The sequence below is a fragment of the Musa acuminata genome, chromosome BXJ3-7 (assembly GCF_036884655.1).
Source record: "Musa acuminata AAA Group cultivar baxijiao chromosome BXJ3-7, Cavendish_Baxijiao_AAA, whole genome shotgun sequence".
Taxonomy (NCBI): domain Eukaryota; kingdom Viridiplantae; phylum Streptophyta; class Magnoliopsida; order Zingiberales; family Musaceae; genus Musa; species Musa acuminata.
Genome location: NC_088355.1, coordinates 2,230,875 through 2,257,649, shown reverse-complemented (window position 1 = coordinate 2,257,649; position 26,775 = coordinate 2,230,875). Strand labels below are relative to the sequence as shown.

The 26,775-nt window shown below is 39.8% G+C and overlaps 4 protein-coding genes and 1 long non-coding RNA gene across 7 annotated transcripts; 3 read left to right on the top strand and 2 right to left on the bottom strand.

The window, feature by feature from the left end:
* The first annotated feature begins 905 nt into the window (after positions 1-905).
* On the top strand, positions 906-1,793 carry LOC135643115 (CRIB domain-containing protein RIC4-like). Its single transcript, XM_065159710.1, has 2 exons — positions 906-1,193; positions 1,271-1,793. The coding sequence occupies exons 1-2, from the start codon at positions 1,046-1,048 to the stop codon at positions 1,606-1,608; spliced, it is 486 nt and encodes a 161-aa protein (XP_065015782.1). The 5' UTR covers positions 906-1,045; the 3' UTR covers positions 1,609-1,793.
* Positions 1,794-3,075: 1,282 nt separating this feature from the next.
* Positions 3,076-9,056, bottom strand: LOC103990805 (uncharacterized). 3 transcript variants are annotated; one of them, XR_010498124.1, is made up of 5 exons: positions 8,324-9,056; positions 7,368-8,224; positions 6,760-7,144; positions 3,707-6,665; positions 3,076-3,607 (listed from the first exon to the last, which is right to left on the bottom strand). It is a non-coding gene; the product is annotated as an uncharacterized LOC103990805 (long non-coding RNA). The 3 variants fall into 3 exon arrangements; XR_010498125.1 differs by having other exon boundaries at positions 3,079-3,924; positions 6,572-6,665; positions 8,324-9,022; XR_010498123.1 differs by having other exon boundaries at positions 3,076-6,665; positions 8,324-9,023.
* Positions 9,057-10,687: 1,631 nt separating this feature from the next.
* Positions 10,688-12,715, bottom strand: LOC135642390 (peroxidase 55-like). The gene is made up of 3 exons (XM_065158516.1): positions 12,242-12,715; positions 11,523-11,714; positions 10,688-11,444 (listed from the first exon to the last, which is right to left on the bottom strand). The coding sequence occupies exons 1-3, from the start codon at positions 12,452-12,454 to the stop codon at positions 10,872-10,874; spliced, it is 978 nt and encodes a 325-aa protein (XP_065014588.1). The 5' UTR covers positions 12,455-12,715; the 3' UTR covers positions 10,688-10,871.
* A 3,437-nt stretch (positions 12,716-16,152) lies between these two features.
* Positions 16,153-21,747, top strand: LOC135642697 (transmembrane emp24 domain-containing protein p24beta2-like). Its single transcript, XM_065159047.1, has 5 exons — positions 16,153-16,288; positions 16,916-17,125; positions 20,407-20,593; positions 20,685-20,792; positions 21,453-21,747. Exons 2-5 carry the CDS (start codon positions 16,916-16,918, stop codon positions 21,578-21,580), a joined length of 633 nt encoding a protein of 210 aa, XP_065015119.1. The 5' UTR covers positions 16,153-16,288; the 3' UTR covers positions 21,581-21,747.
* A 1,837-nt stretch (positions 21,748-23,584) lies between these two features.
* Positions 23,585-26,774, top strand: LOC135642032 (transcription factor TCP20-like). The gene has a single exon (XM_065157802.1). The coding sequence runs from the start codon at positions 24,714-24,716 to the stop codon at positions 25,695-25,697; it is 984 nt and encodes a 327-aa protein (XP_065013874.1). The 5' UTR covers positions 23,585-24,713; the 3' UTR covers positions 25,698-26,774.
* Position 26,775: the final 1 nt, after the last annotated feature.

The window sequence follows — 26,775 nt, the reverse complement described above, 5'->3', positions numbered from 1 at the left end:
TTCTGACTCCGAGACGACAGTGTCACAATAGAGACCCAAGCAATGGTAGAAAGAGGCTGCGTTTCATGATCTGATGTTGGTTGTTCATGTCGATTTTGTGGCAGAGTAAACGACCGGCGATTCTTTCTTCTCTCTTCTCTCTCTCTCTCTCTACATCTCTGTATTTATGGCAAAGTGGAGATCAATCGATGTAGTTCTTCTTCGTCTTACAGTTGATCAATGAAATTAAGCAGGGTTTGGTCCTCCACTTGTTTTGGGATTTTTGCTGCACGTATGGTTCTACTTCAATCTTTGATCTGCATCTTTGCTTTTCTGCTTCGAGTGGCCAATTCTCAATCTTGTGGAATCACAAAAGAAACTTGTGGTTAACAATCCAATCCACCAAACAGATATCCTTGATCATTTGCTGGATCCTGCAGTGGATCTTGTGGTGATGCTTATGATCCAAAGAGAGAACAGCTCAATCTAATCCGAAGAGTACCAAATCCTATTCGACTCCATCATGTGAACCCCCAAGATTTAGAAGCAGGCAGAAGAGTGAGCTCCATCCACAGGTGGATCCGTCCTCCAACTTGCAGTGCACCACTATTTTAGTGCCATAAGTTGCTTGGCCCTCACTCTTTCAGCAGTGGTTAGGGGAAGAAAAAGGAATCGAAAGAGGATGAGGAGTAGCTTCTCTATTATATTTGTATCTCGGTCATTCAGTGAAATGAGGACTGTAGAAGACAGGCCAAGAAACACCAGTCGGTAGGTAGGAGAAAGAGAGTAGTGCCCCAATATTGACATGGTGGGCTCAGAATGGCCTACAGATTTAGCTGCATGGTAGGTGACAAACCATCCAATCCTTCACGACATTTCCCCCTCCCTCACCAAACTCGGTTCACTACTTCTTTTGTATGGGGTAATCATCAATGCTTGCTAGAAAAGCCAACGCTAACAAGCAGCACATATCCACTTCACCACCCCTCTTCTTCTTCTTCTTCTTCTTCTTCTTCTATCGCTCGCGCTTGATCTCCTAGAGCAGTAAACCTTGGTTCATGCTTCTATGGGGGTGGCAATGAGGGACCGGAGAATGGACAGGCTCGTCGCGTTACCGTTCTCCGTCGGCTGCGTCTCCCAATCCAGCGTCGCCATCACCGAAGGCCATCATCCCAAGAGAGCACAGATTGAGCCGGCTGGCACGGCAGCATCGAGTAACGCTCTCTTCCTTTTGGGGGGTTTCTTGTCATCGTTACGTCTGTTTCCTTGTCTACAATTGTTCTTGATGAAGGTGGAGGACGAGGTGGGAGGCACGCCACCGGCAAGCGGCCGAGCATCTCTGCGGGGATTCAGAAGATGCTGAAGAGCTTAAAGCGATTCTCTCAGCTGTTTGTTCTGGACAAGGAGGAGGAAGAGGAGGCGGAGGAGGTAGAGATGGAGATCGGGTTCCCAACAGATGTGCAGCATGTGGCTCACATCGGGTGGGATGGCTTCAGCACCATGAAAAGCTGGGGCCGAGCTCCGGACTGCCTCTCCCTCCCCAATTCCTTCTCGCTGAAGCCATTCGAGCTGGCCATGGCTGCTGCACAGGCTGGTGGCCCTCCACCCCATGGTCCACTGAGGGCATGACCACATGCATGCAGTGATCGAGTGAGGTGCAGCTGCTCTCTTCTCCTCCCCTACTGGATTCCTTGTTGGCTTGGCAACCTAAATCTATTGGCGATGGTGATAAAGGAAGGGGAGTGCATGTGAACTTGCTTGTACAGCATTTGTAGCGAGTGGTATTAGTATATTAGTCGATCAACCTTTTCCCAGTACTGTCTCTTTGTCTTGGCATCGAGTTCACCACATGATTAACGAGTCTTGTACTGAAGCTTCTCACCGGCCATACACATACAGTAATCGACACCCATCATGAACTCCATGATCATGTTGTTAAGATACAGAGGATCGAGTTAGGTTTTTACTGGATCTGGGAAGAGAAATTAGAGGCTACCTTTGGCTTACTTTTTGGGTAGACAAATACTCGACAAAGACAGCAGTACCATACGCACGCCATCGGGATCTCGTGATACAAAGTGACAATGAAGACGAGCAGTGAAGGACTCAGATGCTGCCGAGGGCTGTTCGAGCTTGGAGAGCAGCCAAAGTAGAACTCTTGGGGTGTGTGTGGGGGGATTCAAAGTTACTGCACTCTTTGGATCAGATTTAATTGACATTCATGGAACAATGCTTGACTAGAATAAAAGCCAAGTATATATATTTATCAGAGTCCATGAAATCAAGGATTGTATATTATTTTATTTCATGATTACTTATCTTATTCAATTTGATATTTAACTCCTAGCTCGAGGTTCGAGGTTCTATTCGCTAACATTACATGACTAAATCTTTATCTTTCATGTGTGTGTTAGATTAATCATAAATTATCAATCAGTTCATTTTAACATCTCGATCATTATATTTTCAAAAGTTAAGGATTCCTATAATCATGAAAGAAAAATATTAAGATTCCTATACTAAGTTAAGTAGATAATTTTATAAAATTTAAAAATAAAAAAAAATTTATTGGAGCATGTGGATAAATATTTCACTTTTATAAGTATAAAAATCTCAATATAACTGTTGAATGAAGTCAAGATGTTAAAATCAAAGTAGAATCAAAAGCAATGAACATAAAAGTTTCTCTTTCCACATAACTAGAAAATCTTTAGGATAAAATGAAGGCATATCAATGATTTGAGGGTATTTTATATTAGAAAATGCAATAAACTGAAGAAAGTACAGAAAAGTTCTTTTTAAAGAATTAATAGTTAATCAACTTAATAATGAACTTATGTCCTTTAAGTACTTAATAACACTCTCTATCATTATAGAAAGCACACCACCGGTGCTACAAATACATACTTGTCTTGGAATATTAATCCTGATTTGTTCCTCTTAAGCACAAATGCCTTAAGAGGAACAATTCCTATATATATCAATTATGATGGTCAAATTTTGCCTATATATATGTCATGCTAAATTTGCAAAGCCAAAAGACTAAGGCAAGCTCATACAAGTTGTTACCACAAAAATTTCAGAGAAATGCTTTTCACACACAAAAAAAAAGCCCAATCTACTCGTCATGGTGATCTTCGTATGCGTTTAAACCGTTTAAACGCTGTAAGTTTCTCAAGGAATAAAAGCTAGACAAAAAAAAATCTATATCTGATCAATATGTTCATCAAGAGATGCAGTTCTTACACCTAAAAGACTTCTCTTTAAAGTATGATAATTTTCTAACTAGAATGATGTACAGAAAAGATGATGAGAGAACTAAGATCAGCAAGTGCATGGAGAATCTTGTTAGATGCTTCTCCTTGCCCATGCAAAATCAGTGAAGCCGAATGGGCAATTATGATGTCTTTTGATAAGCAAGGTGCCGAGTGTGGTTGCCACAGCCATGGTACTGGTACAAGATATGAAGAACACATTGCATCATACACGAAACATCAAACATCTCAATAAATTTCATGTCCGATGGCCGCGCCTCGACTGATGCAAATTTTATGTATTCTTCGTGCACAGAGGATAAACACCAATTTTGTAATTTTCTGAAACAGCCAACAAGACAACCAGTACGGTGCTGCAAGAAAGGACATTGATGGGTAAATATAAGTGAGTTTTAGAGATCCTTACATAAATATGTGAGATAAAGTAACTTGATCTGACCTAAATTTCATACCTTTCCCCGTTTGCAGTGAATTAAAATCGGATGGTTCCTTACATCCGAAACAACAGAACAAATGAGCTAAGCATGCACCATATAGTTTTGACTGAGGAACAAACGACAAGTAGGGATAGCTGATCGTAAGCTGAACTAAACAAAATGTTAATACAAGTACCAAGTAGGACTCCAAGAGTCTCCATGATGGTATGGTTAGATATAGTTGCAAATGCCTCCTGCATTGCAGGACACGACAAGCTTATAAAAATAAAGTGTAATGAAGTAAAAAAGAAACATGGATTACTTCACAACTTCTACAAGATAATGCATCAATGCAGACTTTCATAAAGCTACAAGCAAAATGAGCTTTTAGAATGATGATTCATTGGATTTTCATGGTAATGCAATGTTTGCAAAAGCCTAAATGAAAAATACCTATCGAAATAGTTATGAAGTTGGTTGCATGTAGAGACACTTATGTCATATGATTGCGGCCATATACAGGGAATAGCACATCAATTGTTGAACTATGTAACAACAGATCACAGACCAGAGTTCATTGGTCTATTATATCTTAACATCTTGGTCTTTTGTAATTTACCACATTGGCCTATCATATCTTTACATCATTTGATCCACTGGCTGACAGAGATATTCTATCAGTGAACATGGTGGAGAACCTAATATGCAGGAATATGTACATAAAACAAAATGGTAAACTTCCAACGTGACACTGCAAATATATGAAAATGTGATTTATTCCTTCGAAGATTCAAATATCCTGCATTTCCATGTCATTAAAAGATACCTTCAAAATTTTTCCCTGGCCATTAGCTACCATATATTAGTGTCGCACTTAACTCAGATTGTCAGGTTAGGTGCTGGTTAAATTGTCAATATTGATGAAGTGAGCAAAATGCCCCTGACATGGAAGTGTTTATTTTGTGTGGGTTTTGATGGGTGTATTCCAAGTAGAGCACAAACGAGTCCTAATACAAAGTTCAGGTTCTAATGGTTCAATAATGGAACCCAACTTTTGAGTATTTGTCCCAAATTTCATATAGCTTCCATTCAGAGTTTCCCACAGTGCTGGCACTTTTATTTGATGATCTAGAAGCACAATCACAATAGGGAATATCACGATAAAAAATAGTTCTAAAGGAAAAGAAAAAAAGAAGAAAGAAATGGAGGAAGAGGGAAAAAAGAAACTTGTAAGGTATATCATGGGATTATGGATATTATGAAGTAGGATAGCAATCATATCAACAGTAGATCAAAATTTAAAAGAAGTTTACCTTGTGAAGATTTAAAAGAAGACAGATGCCTTGGTACTAAAATTGTTTATCTCGGTAATTTTGACACCACTTTTAACCAAAATCGTTAAGAAAGATCATAGATTAACGAACACATTGGAAAATAAACATGAAAGAGCCTTGCAGTAAATGTAACTAAATGCAGGCGTATTAAGAATATAAGATATTTTAAACCTCCTAAGCCAGAAGTACCCTTGCATCTTAATTCTACTAAAACATTTGCAATATTGACAAACAGATCGTGATGATTCCCTTTATCTACATGACTAAAATGCAATTCAAATTCAGTAACCAATTGAAACAATCCAAGAGAAAATAAAACCAACTACCATTAGTTATAAGAAGTCAAATTCAACAATTTTGTCGATTCACTTTCACGTTTACTGTAATCTTCATGTTATTTTGAAAGTACTTATGAGAAGTCCGTATAAGCGGGATGCATCACAGACCCCAATCTCTAGCATAATCACTCTGTTCCCATAAATCTAAAAATATATATTTACATTAATCAAGCCTAAAAGAAACCATAAAAAATCGAAGCACGTGGATAAATGGTAAACATAATAAATAAAAGAAGCATAAATCATATTAAACTTTAAGACTCTGAGTTAGACAAAATTGAATGAAAAATGAAATGACAAAGAATGACCTTAGAAAGACTATAATGAGACTATTAAAGGAACATGGTAGCTGTCTGAAAACATGTGACTAAGGTGCAATTGATCCATGACATTCTATGATCCATTAACTTACATCTGTTGTGTGCTACCTGAAAATGAAGATCAGGACGATCACCACTTGCCTACGCGATGATGTGACACTAAGATGACAGTATACGTCTTGAAAAAACATAATATCACAGCGTGTCACATAAGCTACTCCTTAACTATTCCTTTCCTTTTTACCAGAACAACATTCCATCAACTGGCTAATGAAAACAGCCATATACCACCCTTAATTGCCTTTTTCCGTATTGATAAAATAGAAACTTTTAACATAAACTTTTAACGTAAACATAAATTGAACATTTTTTTCCTCGATTAATAAAAAATAAAATAGTAGAGTGTTTATCTTCTATTTGAAATCCAAGAATGTTTATCTTCTCGTGTTGATAAATGGCTGCACATGAAATTAATCATGCTTTTGGTTGCACTATGTATTGATAATATGTATATATCCTAATACCAATCATTTGTATTAAACCTATAAGGAAACAATTCTATCCCTCCCTTTTATATATGTGATTTACATTTCTTAACTAAAAAACAAATTCAATAAAACAAGATTAGGTTAGAACTTATTTTTCTTGAATCAAACTGGTTTTGATATAACTTGTTTATTGATTTCCAATAATAACGAGCAAAAACCAATCAAAATCCACCAACAAGAAGAGCTGCTTTTTTACTTTTGACACCAATTGTCTAACCTATCGATAAAACCCAAATGGGATTCCACATCAATACCTTTCATCAGGTAAAGCAAAAGGAAAACATGGCGATACCTCATGTAAACCATAAGATCAAATACAATTCACGAATGGATGTCTCACAAGACGGAAGAAGAAAATTACCCTGCTCCCTTCGATCCCGAACTGGAAAAGCCGAATCCCCTGAGACCTCACGAACTCAGCATTAGCCGCCGGGTACGGCTCCGGGCACAAGTACCTGTCCAAGATCCACATCCGTCAAACAATATCGAGTCTTTCCCGAGATCAAGAAACTCTCAAGATTAGAAGAAGAAAAAGAACGGAAGCCTCACACGATGGATCGCAAGTTGAGGGACTCCAAGAAGGGAAAATTGTCCGAAATAGGGAACCCCGAAGTTGGATGGCGGAATCAAATGCACATCCCCTCCGACGCTCCCCATCAAGGGCTCTCCCCGCCGCTCCAACATCGGCCTCGCATCCTCTTCTTCCTCCGCCACCGCCGCTTCCAAGATCATCATGCTCGTGATTTCCGACGATTAAACGGAAGGAATCTCGCTTACGATTCGCTTCCTTTTTCGAATTTAAAGGGATTCAAGGGTTCGTTAAGGAATTGAGCGATCTTTGCGGCGGTTTTCTTCTCCGTTTCGAGGGCGGCGCCCAACACGCAGCCGAACGGAGTTTGAAGCGAACGGATACTCCGAACCCGAATCCTGTCGCCTGCGCTAAAGACAGACGTGGGGAGTTACAAGTCAAAATTGAGTACATAGTCAACAATTTCCGTATTTATCAATATAAATATAATTATAAAACACATATATTTTGACTTTTGGTTGAAATGCTATATTAGATATTTCATTGGACATTTCGAGTAATTATATATGCATAAAGGATTAATATTGCACATTCCAATAAACCCCTTCAATTGAGACAAGGAAATCACCGTTGATTTGATGGTAACCATCTTGATTGGTGATCCAGTAGACGGATTGCATCATTACAATCTGACTTGAGTTTGACTTGACTTGGGTCAAGATTACGGCGGACGTGGCCCCGAATCATAAATGATAATAAGGAACATGACTCCATTGTGATCAACAGTAGCCAATCATCAAAACCACGAAGAGGCCAAGAAAAGGGAAGATTTCGGCTGGTCTCCTCCGAGAAACCTTCACCTGCAACATGGAATATGTTCTGGGAATCAATCTCAGAATCATCAGCACGACCAGAAACCAAAATAGTCCGCAGATTGCTGTCCTCCGTCCCTGCACTTGGAAGAGCAGTTGGTGTTGCGTTGCTTGATGCTTGTGGGAGAGACCGCCGCATTGCAAAGCTGAAACAAAAGGCTGAGCCGCCGCCGGGATTCCATCAGCTGGTGGCACCGTATGACTCGGGCTGGTGTTCGAGGTCTGGGTTGAAGATGACAGAAGAGAGAGAGAGAGAGCACGGTGGGAGTCAAAGGATTGCTTTAATGGCTTTATTCCATCATTGAACATCTTACTGCCGCGGCCCACAGGAGTGAGTGATTGTGCTAAGATTCAGCTGACCTGCACAAATCTGGGGGGTCTTTGCTGCCGATGGCAGTCTCGCAGTAGATGGAAAGTTTCATGCATATTGTGGGCTACTGAAAGATTTCTTACGCCAAAGGTTGTTTCGACAAAGAGCAAACCTTGATGATCTGGAAACAAATTCCCTGGATTTATAGAACATGGCTGAGGTTTCCTTCGACGCTTATTGTGCCCTGCAAGTCGTCTCCTACAGCTTCTCTTTACCTCATCAAATTCTTCAACCAATTGAAATCTGCTGAGACAAAAGAGAAGAATGCTGAACTTTTGATGAACAGAGAAGCAGAGACTGTCAGAATTAAATCCCCACAAAAATTCCCTGTTGTTCTATTACTTGCTACATTGCTGGCCGAAGCGCTGCTGTTGCCGGTGGACCATCACCACCGGCGTCTTGAAGTGCAGCTCGCAGATCTTGTGACGCCGGTGATACTCCCTGCCCTTGCTGAGATCTGCCGTGCACCCGTCGACCATGCACGAGACTCTGTGGCTGCCGTTCGCCGGGGCTCGGGCCGTCTTCGGTGGAGACACCGCCATCGTGGACACAGTAGGTTGGTCGTTCCACTTATTTGACGGCCCAGAATCGCCGGACTGGCGTCCGAGGTCACTGCTGCTCGACCCGGCCACCACCGAGCCGGTGCTCATTTCGGCGTCGCGGTCCATGAAAGCAGCCTTTCCGAAAGCTTCTTCGTCTCTTGTATGCTATTTTCTCTTTCTCCTTTAGGTAATCCTTCTTACTGCTTCCTTTTCCTCCCTCTCCTGTCTCTATCAGCTCCGTCCTGCTTGCTTCGTTATCAGTCTATCACGCAACGTAGCTTGGAGTTGACCAAGCAGTGAAGGAGAAAGCAACCGGGGAACATGGTGTCGCAGTCTTGGAAGAGAGAAGCTAAGTGAAGATGAGATAAATCACCAGAAGCTCATTCAGTAGAAGGACGACAAAAAGGAAGATAAATAACACACGCAAAGATGACAACAATCTTAGCAGTCAACATCATATCCACGAACAGGAACCAACAGCAACACAGGATCCAACAATAGCTTCAAGAAATCTGAGCCCGCAAAAGTGCGTGCAGGGAATCAAACAGTAGATGTAGTATCCACGAACAGATGGATAGATGACGTGCATGTGGACTCCAAAGCAACAAGAAGAACGAACTCAAATCGCTAGGAGGGAATCGCAGAGCAATCAGGACTTGCAGAGAGCTGCAGCATCAGGAGACTGATTTGGCTTCGCATGGATTCCAAAACGAGCAATAGAATCAAAGGGAAAGGTTGGAGTAATTAGTAATCACCCTCACGAATACTTTTCCTGTTCACCTCATCAAGCACCTACCAACAAGAGTATGAACAATGCAGGGAGGCAGGCAGATATGTCAGTATATAGGCGAAGGCTCATGCAACAATCATTAGAAAAGAGGGGAGATAAAGAGTTCAGATTGTGCCATGCAACAATTCAGATTGTGCCAATATCCTTTCATCAGCTTCCTGGTGCTTAGCCTAAAAATCTGAGAGGAGATAAAGAGTTCCCACTGCTGATCTCTTAAATATTGAAGCAGGTTGATTCTCCTCATTGGAAGAGTTGGCCAATGGTCAAACACCAAGGTCCATGCCTTCCCTTTCCCAAGATTCCAAGATCCAATACTAACTAATCTTGGCAAAGATTTGTTCCTTTGTTCTGTATAACTAAAGTTCTGCTCCATATTTGATATGCTTGCAAAGAAAGAAGAAGCATATCTTTTGGATGGATGATGGGAGCAGATTGGCATATTTTCTTTTTGCCTCTGTTTGCATCATAAGATGCCTCCCTTTTGATTGTACTGGTCATCACAAGGAAAAAGGTAAATTGGATCTTTTCCTTTGTTTCTCATGTCAAAACAGTCAAGATGAAGGCACAGGTAACTCTGTGGGAATCACCCCATGTAGAAAGCTTATCATCAAGAAGAAAAGATGCATATGGTGAATTCTAAATAATTGAGATATTACAATTTATTACTGTTGTTTATCTTATCTCAGTTTTTTGGACCTCATTTAAAGGAATTACTAAGATTAATAATTCCAATGTATTGTTCAAGTGGAATAGTTTCTAATGGTGAACTGGTGGCTATATGTAGGTTTTTACATCTTAAGCCCCATAAGATAAACATCATTGCTGGTCCAATCAAGACTCATGAACAATTTTTATGATTCTTGGTGATTTTTTCTGCTTTTACTAAAGGATAAAAAGGAGAGAGTGGTGCAGCTATCAGTCATACACTTTTTGCAGCCCTTTCAAGAACAGAGTAAAGCAGCAACATTAGTAAGACTGCTTTTGTAGATGCAGTGGAATCACTCGAGTGTTTGTGAGCTTTTTGGTGCTTCTTTGCCCTGTTTTACTGGAGAGCTTCTCTGAAGCTTCATCTCAATCTTTGCACTTTCGGCTTTGACAGATCATAATAATCTAGAAGTTGGAATTAAATTTCATTTTCCTTGGACATGTCTTCTAGATTTAAGAGAGAAAAATGATGTCACAAGTGAGGACATGTAAATTAATATTTTCTAATGATTTTGAGGTGTTTTAGAAGAGTGTTATTATCAACTGAAATCTTTGTCTATCAAATACTGACAACAAAGATTCTCCTGCTCCCTGAATCATCTTATGGCAGAGGAGATATATAGGAGCTTCAAGAAGTTCATCAACTTCATCTCTTTTGATGGCTATTGATGATTGGAAATGGTAAAGCTGTTTATTTGTTGTGTGAGCATGAAACTTTGGCTGCATCAAACATTGCTAAGCCTCAATGAGGTTTGTCAGAAAACAGAGTGTTATGCTGTGATTCAATCATTTGAACTTTGTCCATCAGTATCCTCCATCCAATCTATGTCAACAACTCTTGAATGAATTCCTGCTAATTGAACGCAGTGCAGTCCTTCCTGATCTCGCCCTGGTGACCAGTCTTCACGCCGACCCTGCCGAGCTTGACCATGGAAGCAGCAAAGGCCCTGAAGAAGCTGCTCTGGTCGGCCGCAAACTTCTTCACCACCGGCCTCGACAGCAGATTGGAGAACAGCACCTGGTCCGAGGTGAAGAGCCCTTCGCCCTTCAACAAGTTCCTGTAGTAGACATTGTCGAAGACCGTCGGGGTGAAGGGGTCCATGTTGACGGCGATGGTGGGGCCGACGTCGCGCGGGCACGCTCGCATCAGCAGCTGCGCGTACGGAAGATTGAACGACGGGTCCACCGGCGACGAAGGGCCGAAGGCGTAGAGGCGTTTGGCGAAGCGGCTGCAGTGGGAGAAGCCCACGGTGTGAGCTCCGGAGAGGGCGATCATGTCATGGGTGGTGAGGTTGTTCATCCGGAAGAGGTTGGCGAGGATGTTGAGGTTGAAGTCAGGGCCAGGGAGATGACCAGCTACTCTTCTCGCCTGAGAGATGAGCCCGTCGCGCCTGCCAAGCTCCACCGTGAAGCTCGGGCCGCCGGACTGGCAACAAAGCGTTCGTTCCATTATAATTCACATCCGTCAAGTGGAAGCACGACAAGATCAGTGCACTTCACTTACGAGGACGACCACATCTCTTGCAGCAATTGCCAGGACATCAGCACAGGACACTACACCGGGGCATCGAGCTTCTACAGCCTGCTTGGCCTTGATGACGGTGTCGAAGCCGTCGCCGGCGAGCGAGAGGTTGTCGGGCGCATCCTTCTCAGCGTCGCCTCTCGGTGAAGCGATCAGGACGGACGCATCACAACCCTGCAAGTCCCTGCATTCTGCTTACTGTTGTATTGAATTGGTGCATATTTAGCTTTCTCGATTGAATTGGGTTACTTGAGGTGATGTTACAGACACAGATGCAGCTTCAGATAATACTTTGACTGGATTCTCTAGCAGATAATGTGGGGAAAAAAATGGATGATGAGAGATGATCCCATGAATTATGATCTATCTCACATGCTAGATTGCCATATCCTTTGCATTTTGGGGAAGAGATTATGTAGACAAAATTATGATCATGCCTAAATTAAGGCTACTGTGTCTGTATTTTCTACTCCCTTCTTCCTAATACCAAATGCTTCATCCATATCTATTTCTCTTAGCATTTGTTGTCTTCAAACCATTCAATTACCAAGCAGGCCTAGCTTCTAACACATTCCAATGCAAAAAACATCAAAACAACAATACCATGAACTGAATTCTCAGGATTGTAGTGATTAAGTATTACAATTAAGCTCTACATTTTGTATCCCACAGAGAGAGAGAGAGGTATTCTGGGAACTTACCTCTACAAAGCAATCATGGAAGAAGAGCCGAAGTGTTGCAGGGACAGTGACAAATGTCTGCCTCACCTTCTTCAGAACAGCTTGCCTGACAATTGATTCCACCTTGGGGCATGTGAACTGATAAAAGTTTGGCCTGAGCTGAGCTTTCCCACTCACCACCACCACCAGCAGCACCACCCCCACAAGCAAGCTTCTGCAGAGCTCCATGCCCATGGATTCCACCCCTGGCCTCTCTCTTCCAGCTGTTGCACAAGTCTCAGATACAGGACGAAGGGAAAGAGAGGAGGGGTCACAGGTTCACCAACACTGGGAGTTAATGTGAGGGAGGAGTTATATAGGAGGAGGTAATTGAAGGGACAGAGAAGACAGGGCAGGACCCCTTGTCATGTGGCTCATTACATGCTTGTTCATTTCTTCCAAGCAAGCCATTGCTTGCTTGCCCATTGAATTGAGAGGTGGCCACTGGAAGGCAATCATTCACTGGAGTACATTAACCAACCTTCTCAGGCTCAAAGCCAAAATCCATGGTTTGCTTCTCTTTTGCTTGCAGACTGAGCTAAGCTGTTCACTTGGGCACAATGATTCCACTGAATTGATTGAGGGGGCCTGCTCACATGCATATGGAATATAATGACAATTATGTTGTGACTTTATCACACAAAATTTAGATTGTTGATGGAGCTTGAAAGCTTAATTTTTAGTTAAATATTTGTTTAAGATGTGATATATGGATGGAATGTGGTACCAAACTTTTGTATAAATCCTGCTATTGGATTTATATCTGACTCAAACATGACCCACTGACTGTCTCTCTAACAGTAGGACAAGTTATGGTGTGGGATTCTTGTCATCTTATTCACCAATCACCACATGAGACCAAACAATAATGTGATATGATTGATTGGCATCTTATCACATGATTAGTAGGATGAGCTTAAACTCTTGCGGCAATAGTGAGTGATATTGAATTTTAACTTAGTAGTAGTAAAAAGACCTGTTTTTTTTCTTGTAAGAACATTTGCTTTAGAAAACAATAACATGTAAATTCATCCATTTCTTTCACATTTTTTTTTTCCTTTTTCTTAGATTCCTGCCACCTCAAATGATCAACAAAGTTAGCAACCTTGCTGGGTGTTCCACAGAAACCAGCAAGGCAGATTGGCATCAACCAGACATCAACCTGAAGGAACCAGAGACTAATACTGACACCAGAGAATAATGTGTCCCTCAATTCTCTGTCAGACTGCTTGCTTTCCTGCAGAACAGTGAAGGACAAATAATTGCTGCAGAACATGAAACCACAGATTCCTCGTGAGCTCTGAATCAAGGAGAAGAAGCCACATCTCAGATCATAAGACCACTGCTGGCACAGGAATTACACACATGAAAAGAAACAAGTCTGTTTACTTTTGAGGGAGAGGTAAATAGATAGGGTGTCAGTGTGGAACACCACAACCAGGGGGACAAGAGATGCGTGTGGGAGAAGGAAATCCCTCTCACTAATTACTGGCCCTAATCAAGGACACATGTGTCGCGACACCAAGATACGTGCAGCCGACGCAAGTGTACTCGCCGAGTGCAGCCATGCTGGGAGAAATGTACCATTCTCTTGGCCTGTTGGTGGAAGTAATTGAGCAAGATGGGTAGATCCTAATTGTATGTGCATAATTTACACTATGCAAGGAACTAATTATGATCTGATATTTGATCTCTTTCCATGCTCCTTTCGAATGTTACAAGGATGTAGAGTTCTTCCTCCTCGAGTCCACCTCTATGTTTGAGGAAGACCAAAGTTTGCTGTATCACCAGGAATCTTGACAGGCCTTTTCCCTTTCAAGAATGGCACAAGGTAGAAGTTTTCTGTATGATTGACTCTTTACAAAGACTATCCAAAGTTGGGGAGCATTTTGTGAAAGCTAGCAGTGGGTCTCAGTGGCAATTGGGATCACAGAAACTTTGTGATTTAGCTGAGGTTTTAGGACTCAAGAGTTGAATGATGAGCATGGAGTTTGCATGTAAGTTGTTCTACCTGAGAATGTGAGGCAAGTTTGCAGAGAAGAAGATTGTTTTAATAGTGCTCATTCTTGCAATAATATTCTTGATTTCCATTGTTAATAGACTCATTCTAGCTTGAAAATTGTCATGTTCAGTAGACATAAAAGAAAGTTTCTGATTAATTGGTATTATTATTTTTCTAGGAAATGGGAGAAAACAATTTGTAGAACATGGCTATGATATTGTGACATAGTATGATTTCTACATCACGTATATGCTTCCTCAACTTGGCTGTTACCTTCTTGCTTTCAGGAATAAATGTCAAACATGTCATCTTAAAGTTTTCCAAGACAGCATAACCTAAAATTTAGGGGAGAAAGGGAATTCCAAAACAACTATATTTTTTGAAGGTCTTATGGTGTGATTGATAGAGAAACAACAAGTGTAACTCCAAATATAATGAGAGATTAGAGATAACATTAATGTTAGGTAAGATGCAATTTCTTTTGGCCAAAAGATTGGAAATAATGAGACAACACAAAATCTCTTCTTCTCAGTTAAAACAATGCCAACTGTGGAGGACAACAAATGTTTGCGAAGGATCTTTGTCAGCAATTCTAGTGGTGTCTCATACTCTGAATGATGTCAGATACATACATCTCTTTTGGTATCTGAAGAGGCCAAATCATCACGGCAGACGTCGACGAGTAGTACGTGAAGGATGATATGATATCGAGATAATATGAAATAAATTTTAAATGAAAATCAATAGTACAGTTATATTTATTGAAATAAATTTTTTAGATAAAAAAAGAATGAACTGATGATAATACTTTAATAAAATCAAAAAAATAGCTCAGAATCAAATTTAAAATTATAAATAATATAAAAAATTCATCACCCCAAAGATAATAAACAAGAATACAGAATTGAAAACAAAAGATTTACCACTCAAGGAAGTATCTAAGTGATACAGATTTTAAGAGAGAACTCCAAAAGAATTTCTGCTAATATCATTAGTTTCTCTAAAACTTTTCTAGCCCTAAAACACCAAAGTACTAGTGTATGAAATAACTCTCATGAACATGGAATTACGAAATTAAGTATTTTACAACTAGTAACTAATCCTTTTAATATATTCCCCGGACATAAAGAAAAATACATTGAAACAACTTTAACTTTATCTAAGAAATATACTCGTGAGCTATCATATTTGAATGGGCTAGGTTAAAGATTATAAGAGAATATTATAGACTATAGAGAGTATCATAGGATCAACAATATCCATACGAGCTGATTGTAGCAAATTAGGCACTCCCGTGTTAAGTGACAATTTCATCACTTAGTTATTGCACCGATATTGATGTAGTCGTTGAGTAATGAAAAAAATAGATGTAGAGCGACGTCACTTGGCAATTGTATCGATACCGCTCTACATCTGCGTCAAATGAATATGCCAAGCGACAATTGCATCAACAGTCTTTTCGTCGCTCGACAACTACATCGACGTCAACGTAGATGTAGAACGGTCGAAGGGTTGCTCAGTAATTACATCAGCGTCAACACAGATGCAAAGCGGCTCTCATCTCACATCGTCACTCTCCTCATCTACAACAACTATTCGCGGCCCTCAACGACGTCGTTGTTTACTATTATTAGTTCGAACATTAAAATTATCTTTTTACCTTTTATTTTTTATTTTTATTAGTAAAATCATTAGGATAGATAGATCTAAATATTTTATTTTTATAATTATAGAAATATCAATATAACTTTTCGAATCGAGACACCGAAGGTAAGTGTAATTAAGTTCCAATTCGACCCGGCCCCTTGTCCGAGTTGGGTCGGTCCGGTTTAGGCCGAGCCCAGCCGAAATCGAAGCCCTAATAATTGCCTAGATGCTGTCACGCAACATTACAACCGATCGAAAACAGCTCTTTTGTGTTTTTGGGTTCTGTTTTTGAGCTCTCCTCCTTCTCCCGAAGCTGATCGAGCGATTCGATCCGAAGATTTTCCAAATTGTGCAGATTGAAACGTCTCCGTTGGCACGAGGTAAGGCAAAGCTCCCTCCCTCTCTCGATTGCTCCATCAGTCGAGGCCTTCGATCCGTTAAATTTGTTTATCGCATTTTTGTGACACGATTATATCCTTGAATTCGGATGTGGTAGTAATGTTTCCTTTGTCCGATAGTTTCGATGGGTATAGATGCAGATTCATGTTTCTGCTTCTTATTGATTGGTTCCAGCTTTCAGTATTATTGATCTCCACGTCTGAAGGGAAACAGTGGGTTCTTTTGATCAGCTGTCTTTAATTTGGTGATCCGTATGTTCTTTTGTTTCGCATGTATTTGATGGTTCTGGAATTTCGTAAAAACTCGATCTTTGCTGATCAACTGATTGTTATGTAATTCTTTTGTTCTCTCTTTATTGATCATCATCTGACAGATAAGGATGCCGTCGTTATAGATTATGATTGCTATTAATGTGAGCCCATCTATGTTTGTCGGATTATATATAGCATGCGGAGGTTTATTATAACGCACACACATAAAAAAGGGAAAAGATTGTTTATTAGAGAAATCGTTTTTTATTTGGAGTTATTTTGAGTTACATCCTTTGCTTTGGAAAATTCAAATTGCTGGATTGACCCATTGATGCACTCCTTCTTACATGTCTACAGATGCAGGAACTCTCTGTGAGATTCACATTTTTCCTTGTTTCTGTTTTTCTACTGCATCTGCATCCAACTATTGGGATCAGATTTGTGATAGATAGGGAAGAATGCTTTTCTCATTCTGTTCCTTATGAAGGGGATACGGTTCATGTCTCCTTTGTTGTGATTAAAGCAGAAACCCCATGGCATTATGGTGACGAGGGTATTGATCTCGTGGTACGTTTTGTTCTTCTTTGGATATTTATGTTAAACTCTATGTATTACATTTTGATCTTGTATATGTGCTATTTAGTTAATAGCTACTTTTTCCATTTGATTAATGTAGGGCGTTTGATGAGGGCTCGATCTTGTGGCAATGTCACTCTCTGTCATATGATTTTTTTTTAAAGTTTATTAGTTGAACTTCTACTTATGGATTTGATTCATAGAACTTGACATAGGCTTCTAGATTTCGTCATCCATGTTGTTGAGAAACCAGACAGAAGATATAGAACATCATGAAATGTTCTTTTCTAGAGTTCAGTAAATTGGAATGCATGATTAAAACATAAGGGAGAATGGATAGGAAATGGAAATAATCCTAGCTATCCTAAGGATGATTTGGTTGACGCATAAGAAATCACAATCTACTTCCCTTAAGCGGTCCTCTAGAATTTTAGGTTGACCTCCTACCAATATGTGTTAGACAACCTACATCATTGGCCCTCGGTGTTGTTACTCAAGGAAAGTGTAAACCTCTTAGTTGATGCAAATATTGGTCTCTATGAATTTAGATCAGAGTTCTAAAAACTGAATAAAGAATTGGCTGGTTTCATTTTTTTTTTAAACTAAATTGCATGAATAGAAAAATAATGTGTTGTTGTGGGTTTATTTTTTGTTAATTCAATTTTATGGAAGCTAATTTTTTTATATTATAGGGATACCTTTCATATTGAAAAAATTGTCAGGGTGGGATTTAGTCAACACAGTGAATATGTTTTTGTATTTCATGCAGGATAAATTAGCATGATGGAGTCTACAATATGTAAAATAATTTTTGCTTATCTCCATTCCTCTTCACCCCCACCCCGACCTAGGTGACTATCACGGTGTAAATTTGAGGAAGGGATCATAAAGATTTCTTCTTTTTTTTTCTTCAAGGTGACAGCGGCGAATGCGAAAAGAGGGAGGAAAAGATATTAGACAAAGTGTCTAGAAATCCAGTTGGACTGGTACATACTGACTGGTTCATTTTTAATATAATTAGATATAATATGAGATTATTATATATAATTCTTCTCATATTTAATATAATTATATTAGATAATTTCAAAGTCTAACTTCTCTAGGTCATTTACAGAAATGGATGATATCCTTGGCGACAAATGGATGAATACAAAAGCAATTAGGGAGAATAAAATCTTAATCTTTCTTTTAAGTTCTAGCCACATGAAGACTTTGGAGCTTGAGATGGCAAAATGCCTTCCTTATAGACATTTAAAGTTCCATTGAATCCACCAAGATTTAAGAATTGATGAAAAGGTATCTTCACTGATGCCTTTCAGACTACAATGCTTTTCCATTAAGGATTTCCTGAAACTGATCTTATAAACTGAATAAGATCAGTGAAAACAAGGGCTAAGATAGAATATCCAAAATTCATTGTTTTGTTAGACAAAATTGAAAATTTTTATTACTATTTACTTTGGTTTGTTGTATTTCAAGAATGGATTACTCTAAGTGATGTTGAGATGGACCTACTATATGAGAAATTTAGGGATTTCATATTCTAATATATCTTCCATCTCTTATAGAAAGTGGCATGCTGGAGTTAAAGATGATTTTCAAATTAGATTACCTTTCCAAACTATTGAAAAAACATACCTTCGTGGTCAATTCCCAAAAAGAGGCAGGGTTTTGCCCAAATGTTTTTTATTATGAAATTCCAAATTAATCTTGCATGTTGGAGAATCCTCCATGATGACCTTTCAAATATATGTTTACTTGAAGTTCAGTAGTTTGACAATTCAGTCGACCCTGCTCTTTGTTTTTTAAAGATTGATCATGACATGAAGCACCAACCATTAGCTGTTAGACTTGTCTCTTTAAAAAAGAATGATCTTCTTAGAGCATCTACTTTTCTTGTCAACCAGTTTGGCCAAGAAAATTAACATATAATGAATCTGGAGACCAGAGAGTAACTAAAACAAGATTGCCTCATCTTCTACTTGTCTTTGTAAACTTCGAATTTGAAATTATACACTTCATGCCCAACCTGACTCAGATCAAATCGGGTCTCTAGTGGACCAATTCTTTTCTTAAACGACACAAGCACTTGATAAATCTCTAAAGTAGATGAGTCAAGATAACTATGGGCTTATGACTATTAAGCCATAAAAAAGAGTGAAGGACAAGGAAGGTAAAAGACATTATTATTTATTAAAATTAACAAATCTCATCACATGTAAAAAACCTTCTAAACCTAATAGCTTTTAGATACAATACAGTTGGACATCTTTTGGATAACAGAGTCTAGTTAATCTAAACGACACAAAAGTGCTCAAATCTCACTAGAACTTTCTTCCTAAAATATGCCTAAAAATTTGGACGAAGATATGCTGTAATATAAAAAATTACATTTGGACTCTTAACTTTAACTTAAGAACATAAGCACTACTAGTTTCAAGCTTGATCACCCCTTAAACTAAGTCCAACTGCATTAAGTTTGATCTTGGGTTCATGATTGCATCAATTGCTTCCCCTGGCAAATCTTGTCCTAAGATTGGTGATTTTGGATATCCAACATGAACCTTTATATCCATTAAGTTGTGTGGACAACATGGCTACATTTATGTTAATGTCAACAAGATCTACATCTTGGATCTTACTCCAGAACCAACAGTGAAGTCATTTAGGACCTAGGCTTGACAACAACGTTCTCAGTGTTCACATCCTTAGCAACGAGTCACAAGGCACCAAGACAAACCCTAGATTGCCTGATTATAATCAAAGGAGCTTTCCTTAGCAAGTACTTCTGGACAGTTATTTCTGATCTCTTATTCTTTGTTTGTCCATTCTCAAACATCTTGTTTATTTGATGGAAAAGAATATTAGATTTTTCAATTATTTGCATTTGGTTTCTTCTAGTCTCAAGAAACTAGTTAAGGGTACTCTTATTGAAGAACTTCCATAAATGTTATATATGTTATGTGATCATTTATGGTGAACACTAAAAGAAGAGGTGAGATGTGATTTTGATTTTGCCTTACAGTTGTTTTTTGTGTATGTAAATATGAATGCTGTTACCTAATTGGTATGTTTGTCTCCATTTTCTATTGGTTGCATTAGGAAGGCAGTAGAAGAAGGTTGGTAAAAAGCTAAATGTTTTTGCAACATGGTTCATTTCAGTGAAGGCATTAATAACCAGATTCTGGTTCTTTAAGCATTTCATGCATGAAGAGGTTATCAATATATAGTTTCATATTAACATTTTTTTCTGTAACTGCATGATATATTAGGTGAAGGATCCCTCAGGCACTCAAATTCATGATTTTTATGACAAGACAAGTGAAAAGTTTGAATTTATGGCTCAAAAGAGTGGTCTTCATCGTTTCTGCTTCACAAATAGGTCCCCGTATCATGAAACCATAGATTTTGATGTTTATATTGGCCACTTTTCTTACTTTGAGCAACATGCAAAAGATGGTAAGAAGCCTTGGTAATACTTTTAAAGATACGAGGGTACAAATGTATACATATTTTTTTGGTAATTTCTTTGTGAATAAATTGTATGCAGAGCATTTTGGCCCTTTACTGGAGCAGATTGGGAAACTAGAAGAAGCTCTTTATAACATACAATTTGAGCAGCATTGGTTGGAAGCTCAGACTGATCGCCAAGCCATAGGTATATCTGATGAAATTTGTTGCACTGGCTGATCAAAACACAGTTATCTTTTAATGTGATATATGCCTTTTGCTTACCCATTCGTTGATACAGTAAGAGTAATACTTTAGTTAATTAGTTTATAGATGAATATTTCTCTTCTATTTTATTTATCATCAGCTATTTACTACTTTAAGTGGTTCTAGAATATAGTGGCTTGCTCTTCTCTGCTAAACAAAGGGGCAGTGAACCAGCCAACCACCAATGAGAGTGTCAACCTATCTCTATATTGGAAAGATTGTTTCTGAGACTAGAATTCTGGTCTTCCATGCTGTTTACTGTTGGTATCAAAGCACACTCTCTGAAGTATCATTTCTTTTTTGCTAATTGAAGGATTAAATATTGTGTAAAGATGGGTTTTGCAAATATGATATAATTAAAGGGTGTCATAGTGTTGCATCATACCCAGTTAGAAAATTTATGCTTAAAAAGTGTGATTCTCCATGACCATGCAATTCTTTATAATCATAGTTTTCACATGGCATTTTGTAGATAAGTTCAAAGAAAAAGTTGACAGAATCATATTTGAACTTGAAAAGGATTGCCTGAGTATTATAATCATTCTCCATAATATAAGTTGTGCTCTGAAAGGGATCATCTGATCTTTTTTCTGTTATGCAGTGAATGAAGGCATGAGCAGGAGAGCCATTCACAAGGCACTTTTTGAATCTGCTGCGCTGATCGGTGCCAGTGTGCTGCAAGTTTATCTATTGCGTCGGCTCTTCGAGCGGAAGCTAGGCAGGGTTTAACTGTTCATTAGCTGTCAAGTCTTTAATCATTCTTCGAGTCACGTATCATCCGGAATTTGTTAGTACGTCATGTGCAATTCAACTAAATCAATTGATGTTAAACTTATGCTGATTTGGATAAGAACTGTTTTACAACTTGAAATAATATTGGGCCACCCTGTTCAGAAGATTATGTTTCCATGAGTAACTTTGAGTGCATAAACTGACATGAGCATGGATGAACATCATCTTGCATTAGATGGTGAGAAATACCTTTTGACATGAATCATATCTTTATATTTGTATGTATCATACCTTTTGATATGAATCATGGATGAACACTATCTTTATATTTGTATGCATTCCAAACTGAATCATATCTTAATTTGATTTAAGCAGCTGAGATGAGTGTGGTTTCCCAGACAAAAAAAAAAAGAACATAGGTACAATTCTATTATCATTAACTCTGATGAACTTGTTTCAATTCAGTGCAAGATCCACCACTGGTCCTCTAAGATACTAATGTTGTGAGTTGTAGATCCTTGTCTGCTATCATTTGGTAATCCAAGGTATCTGCAGATCATGGTTGGTTAGTCCTACAGAACTAAAGCCTCCACAGCTTAAAATTGGCATCAACATATCTATTGACAATACCAGCAAAACAAAGTAAAAGATGCATCCATCAGATGTAGCAGCCATGGGATTCGAGTAACCAAACTGCAGCCATCAAGAAGCAATATCTTATCTCACTAGAGCATGAGCAGTTCTTTCTGGTAGGACCTGTGCATCTAATGCAGTATGAAGATTGTCATCATCAACTGTAAGATGTCAGAATACAGAAGGTCATGATAAGCCAATTACAGTACAGTAAAGATGCAGTGACTGCAGTTGCTTTCTATCTAATACAGTAGTAACAACAAAGGGGTGTTGAGTGCCATTTCATCATCCCAAAGTGGAGGCTAATGAAAGCTTTATCACTATAAAGTTCAATGTTTAAGAGAAAGGTGAGTCATGTCATAATGGTAAGATTGGTTGCTTTACGACTTTGGTGACGAGAATTCTTCAAGTAAGAAAATAACCTAATAGCGATAAAGCTGCCATATTGATCCCGGATTTCAAGGCGTAAATGATGGGTGTTGGCTAATTCCAGTTGACTTTAAGAATGTAATGATCCTTGGCAATGTCCAATTTGTGGATCTAAGTGGCCATGAAGAAGGCAACTAATCGTCGCTAGACACTTCAATGATCAATGCCCAAGACAAAGTCAAACCACATTATACTAACTAGTAAATCTTAGTATATTATGATTTATGATATGTTGAAATTGTTTTAATAATTATGTGTATAATTTGTGCATGATAATTTCAATCATTTTTTTCTTGTATATATTATATGTGATACATCTCAAGTCTATTTTCTTCTTTTCATTTAAGATCTAGGTGAAGATATAAAATACGTTCTCATCATGTCATTGGGAGTGTTAGTTAATATAGGACCATTGAGTGTCGATAGAGGATCATCCGCTCTTGATGTCATGAGAGGAATATCTCATGTATTCTTATTTAGATAAATCCCTAACAAAGGTCATTCGGAATAAGAGAAGAAAAAAAATCTCGTGGAAAACTCTCTCTCTCAATCCGAATGACCTTGGCTAAGCATTTGATTGATATGCTAACTCAAAGGAAATCAGAGATTAGAAGTGAGGGAGCATATAGTCTTGACATTTCTTCAGATGATATCCAATATTCAAAAAAGTTGACTTCACCTTCGGTTTAATGGTGATTTTTTACTAAAAAAATAATCAAAATATATTTGATTGGATTTATCTTATCTTCTTTTGATTGTTCAGTCAAAATTAAGTAGCAATTGGCTTACAGATAGTAGCACAAATTCTCTCTTCCATTTCAAAAGGGGCTTTGGAGAATGCCAACTGAGGAGCTCATCATGTAAAGTGAGATTCTTTTGTTCATGGTGTGAGTTGATGATAACCCCCCCCCCCCCCCACCCCAAGTGATATGTCAACACCTATAGTCAGTCCCTTTGCCATCATTTATTTGCACAACTAAAGTCCAACCATCATCACTAAACACATAGCACACTTCCACAGTTACATCCATCACCAGTAAGCAAGTCCTCCTTGCATAGCAACTACTGTTGTGAGCAGATCAATGCTAAGAAAGACAAGTGCCTAAATATCCAAGAAAAGCATCCATGGACAGTCCATCCACAAGTTCCATCATCTTGCATGCAGTCTACAGTCCCCCACGTACAGAGGAGAAAGAAAGCACCCATGACATGCATCCCAACTGTGAGAAGCCACCCAACAAAGAGGCAAAGCGAAAAAGAAGACTCACTTTCATTAAAGAAGGAAGCTGCAGAGCTGAAACTGCTCGATTCCTCCCTTCTCTGCAACCACCTCCTGCCGTCGTTTCCATGTGATTCCTGTTGTTGTCATTGTTGTTGGTGTCAAATCCTCTCTCTCTCTCTCTCTCTCTCTCTCTCTAAGGTTTTGGAGTGGTGACCAAGCAAGCTCAGTGGACCAGCTTGGTGATGCCAAATGTGGCCAAACAAGGGTGCCCCTCGGACAATGGGGAGTCCCTTCGAAGAGAGGCAACTGCTGTACTGTTGCTGTGAGCAATGATGTCGCAGACAAGGTGGGAAGAAGGGAACAGGGAAGCATGATGGAAGACTGTGGAGAGAGGGAATTCTACTTCTAGTATGGATGGTCAGAGTGAGGACAGCCCCACAAATCAAGGATGATGAGGAAGAAAAAGAAAAGGAATCAAATTCTGGGCAATGTGTAGCTGCTGAAGAAAGATTTCGAAGCAGATGGTAGAACTTCCAATTTGACGACTTTGACGCTGGATGATCTCCATTGACTTGCCTACAGCAAAGATTCACAGATCGTTTCCCTCTCTGTCTTCTTATCTGTACACCCCCTTTTACCTCGTAAATCTCAGTAAGAGTAGAGTGCAGTAAAAGCAGACTGTTAGATCTCTCTCTCTCTCTCTCTCTCTCTCTCTCTCTGTATTAGAATCCCCTCGCCAGAATCATCGGCAAGAAAGTCTAGTGCTCCTCTTCCCTTCTGATCCATCTCTCTTCACCTCCTACTTTCCATTGGAGCTCCAAAAATCGCACCTTTTCCATCTCTCTCATGGATCGCAAGAGCTGTGCCAAGTTGCCACGGGACGTCCCCAAGTTCCAGCAGACCCTGTGCCTCCCTCAGGGAGATAAGAAAGAACCCACCACAGCTGCGGACTCTGTGGCATCTGCTGAAAGGAGAGACCTTTTACCTTCCGCAGCCTTGGGTGGTAGAGAGTTACAAGTGGCCGCAGCGAGAGAGAAGGATGAGCAAAGGCGCCAGCTTGCGCCCAGGAGGAGCTCCAACAAGGACCGGCACACCAAAGTCGACGGCAGGGGGAGAAGGATCAGGATGCCCGCCCTCTGCGCCGCCAGGATCTTTCAGCTCACCCGTGAATTGGGCCACAAGTCGGACGGGGAGACCGTCCAGTGGCTCCTCCAGCAAGCGGAGCCCTCCATCATCGCCGCCACCGGCACGGGCACTATCCCGGCGTCCGCCCTCGCCGCTGCGTCCACCGGCGCCGCGTACTCCCACCTGGGCGCCAGCGTCCCTGCGGGACTCCACCAGAAGCTCGATGAAATGGGACAGAGAGCGGCCGCCGCCGTACAACCCAACTGGGCCGCGGTCGGGGCTGCCGGCCTGCCTCGGTCGCACCCGGGCTTGTGGCCGACGCCGGTGTGTGGGTTCGATTCCGGATTCATGCGTCCGTCAGCGGCAGCCTCATCGAGCTCGAACAACGTCGGGGCAGGAGGCGGCGACGCTTCCATAGGCAGTTTCGTGCAGAGGACGGGGCTGCATGGGCTGGAATTGCCAGGCTCCAACCTCAGCGCGATGAGCTTCGCCTCCATGCTCGGCGGGCATGGGCAGCAGCTGCCGGGGCTGGAGCTCGGGCTCTCGCAAGATGGGCGTATCGGGGTATGGAATCTAGAGGCCATGGGCCAGATATATCAGCAGATGGAACCAGGGAGGTTGGTGGTAGGCGCTAATGGTGCCGGGCAATGGCAACAGCAGCAGACTCATCAGTCAGATGATTCATCACAGGGATCAGAACAGTAGAAGGAAGAATTCTGGAGGACAGTATGCAGGAATTCACAGTACACAGCTTAACTAAGTATTCTTACTTTGCTTGCTAGTTTTTGTTCTTGCATGCAACTTTAAGTAGAAACCAGAGAAAGAGAGAGAGACAAGAAGTCACTGATTCAATCTTTCTCCACATCCTTCCTTCCTCTGCAAACCCAGCTATGGTCAGTCATCAAGCCAGGTACCTTAAAACACTCTGATCTATATGCATGGAATAATAATAATAATAATAATAATAATAATAATAATAATAATAATAATACATTGCCACTGTTGGATTTTACTGATGTGTTGCTGCATGTAGGTGTATGATACCAGAGCTGAATAGGTCAGCAATGAGACTTAAGCTATTTTGTTCATCTTGAGGTGTGTAGATAAAAAGAGTTTTGGCCATATAGGATTGTTTTTGTTGTGAGGTACTGATGATGGATGTATTTGTGTCTTACATAAATTGATAGCATAGTGTCTCCTATGCTTCTCATTAAGAATCCTGAGTTAGCTTTATCAAGTATTTTTGAATTCCTAAAATCAGTTTATTTGTTAGATAAATAATTCAAATATGTAAAGTCTTCCATACAAAGAAAAATAAAATAAAATAAAATATAAGAAAAAAATTCTTTAAAGAATGTATAAGGAACCTTGAATTCAGGTTTAACCGGAGGGAACTCCCTAGCAAATTTATATCATGTGTCGGTACACGAGATACCATAATTTACGATAAGAATGATACTGACAACCTAAAGCAAGTGGTCCGCTAACATATCATGTGTCGGTACACGAGATATCATAATTTGCCCATATCATGTGTCGGTACACGAGATACCCTAATTTGTGATCCATGATACTGACATAGGTAAACCTATACCGGTCTTAAATTGACCAACATATCTAATATTCAAAACCTTGAATATTAAATGTGTCTGTTGAGCAGTATCAAGCAACTAAATGAAGTCAGTCAAAGCATGAATTGTGGAACATGTCAAGAATGTAAAGGAGTGATTTGTTTTATGTGAAAATATTTATGTTCTATGTAAACATAATGCATCCAAAGATC

Coding starts and splice junctions, on each gene's coding strand:
- LOC135642032 (XM_065157802.1), top strand. CDS start 24,714: ATGGATCGCAAGAGCTGTGCCAAGTTGCCACGGGACGTCCCCAAGTTC.
- LOC135642390 (XM_065158516.1), bottom strand. CDS start 12,454: ATGGGCATGGAGCTCTGCAGAAGCTTGCTTGTGGGGGTGGTGCTGCTG. Junction 11,715..12,241: donor TCCATGATTGCTTTGTAGAG/GTAAGTTCCCAG, acceptor AGGGACTTGCAG/GGTTGTGATGCGTCCGTCCT. Junction 11,445..11,522: donor CAAGAGATGTGGTCGTCCTC/GTAAGTGAAGTG, acceptor CTTTGTTGCCAG/TCCGGCGGCCCGAGCTTCAC.
- LOC135643115 (XM_065159710.1), top strand. CDS start 1,046: ATGGGGGTGGCAATGAGGGACCGGAGAATGGACAGGCTCGTCGCGTTA. Junction 1,194..1,270: donor GGCTGGCACGGCAGCATCGA/GTAACGCTCTCT, acceptor TTCTTGATGAAG/GTGGAGGACGAGGTGGGAGG.
- LOC135642697 (XM_065159047.1), top strand. CDS start 16,916: ATGCAGGAACTCTCTGTGAGATTCACATTTTTCCTTGTTTCTGTTTTT. Junction 20,594..20,684: donor TGAGCAACATGCAAAAGATG/GTAAGAAGCCTT, acceptor AATTGTATGCAG/AGCATTTTGGCCCTTTACTG. Junction 20,793..21,452: donor GACTGATCGCCAAGCCATAG/GTATATCTGATG, acceptor TCTGTTATGCAG/TGAATGAAGGCATGAGCAGG.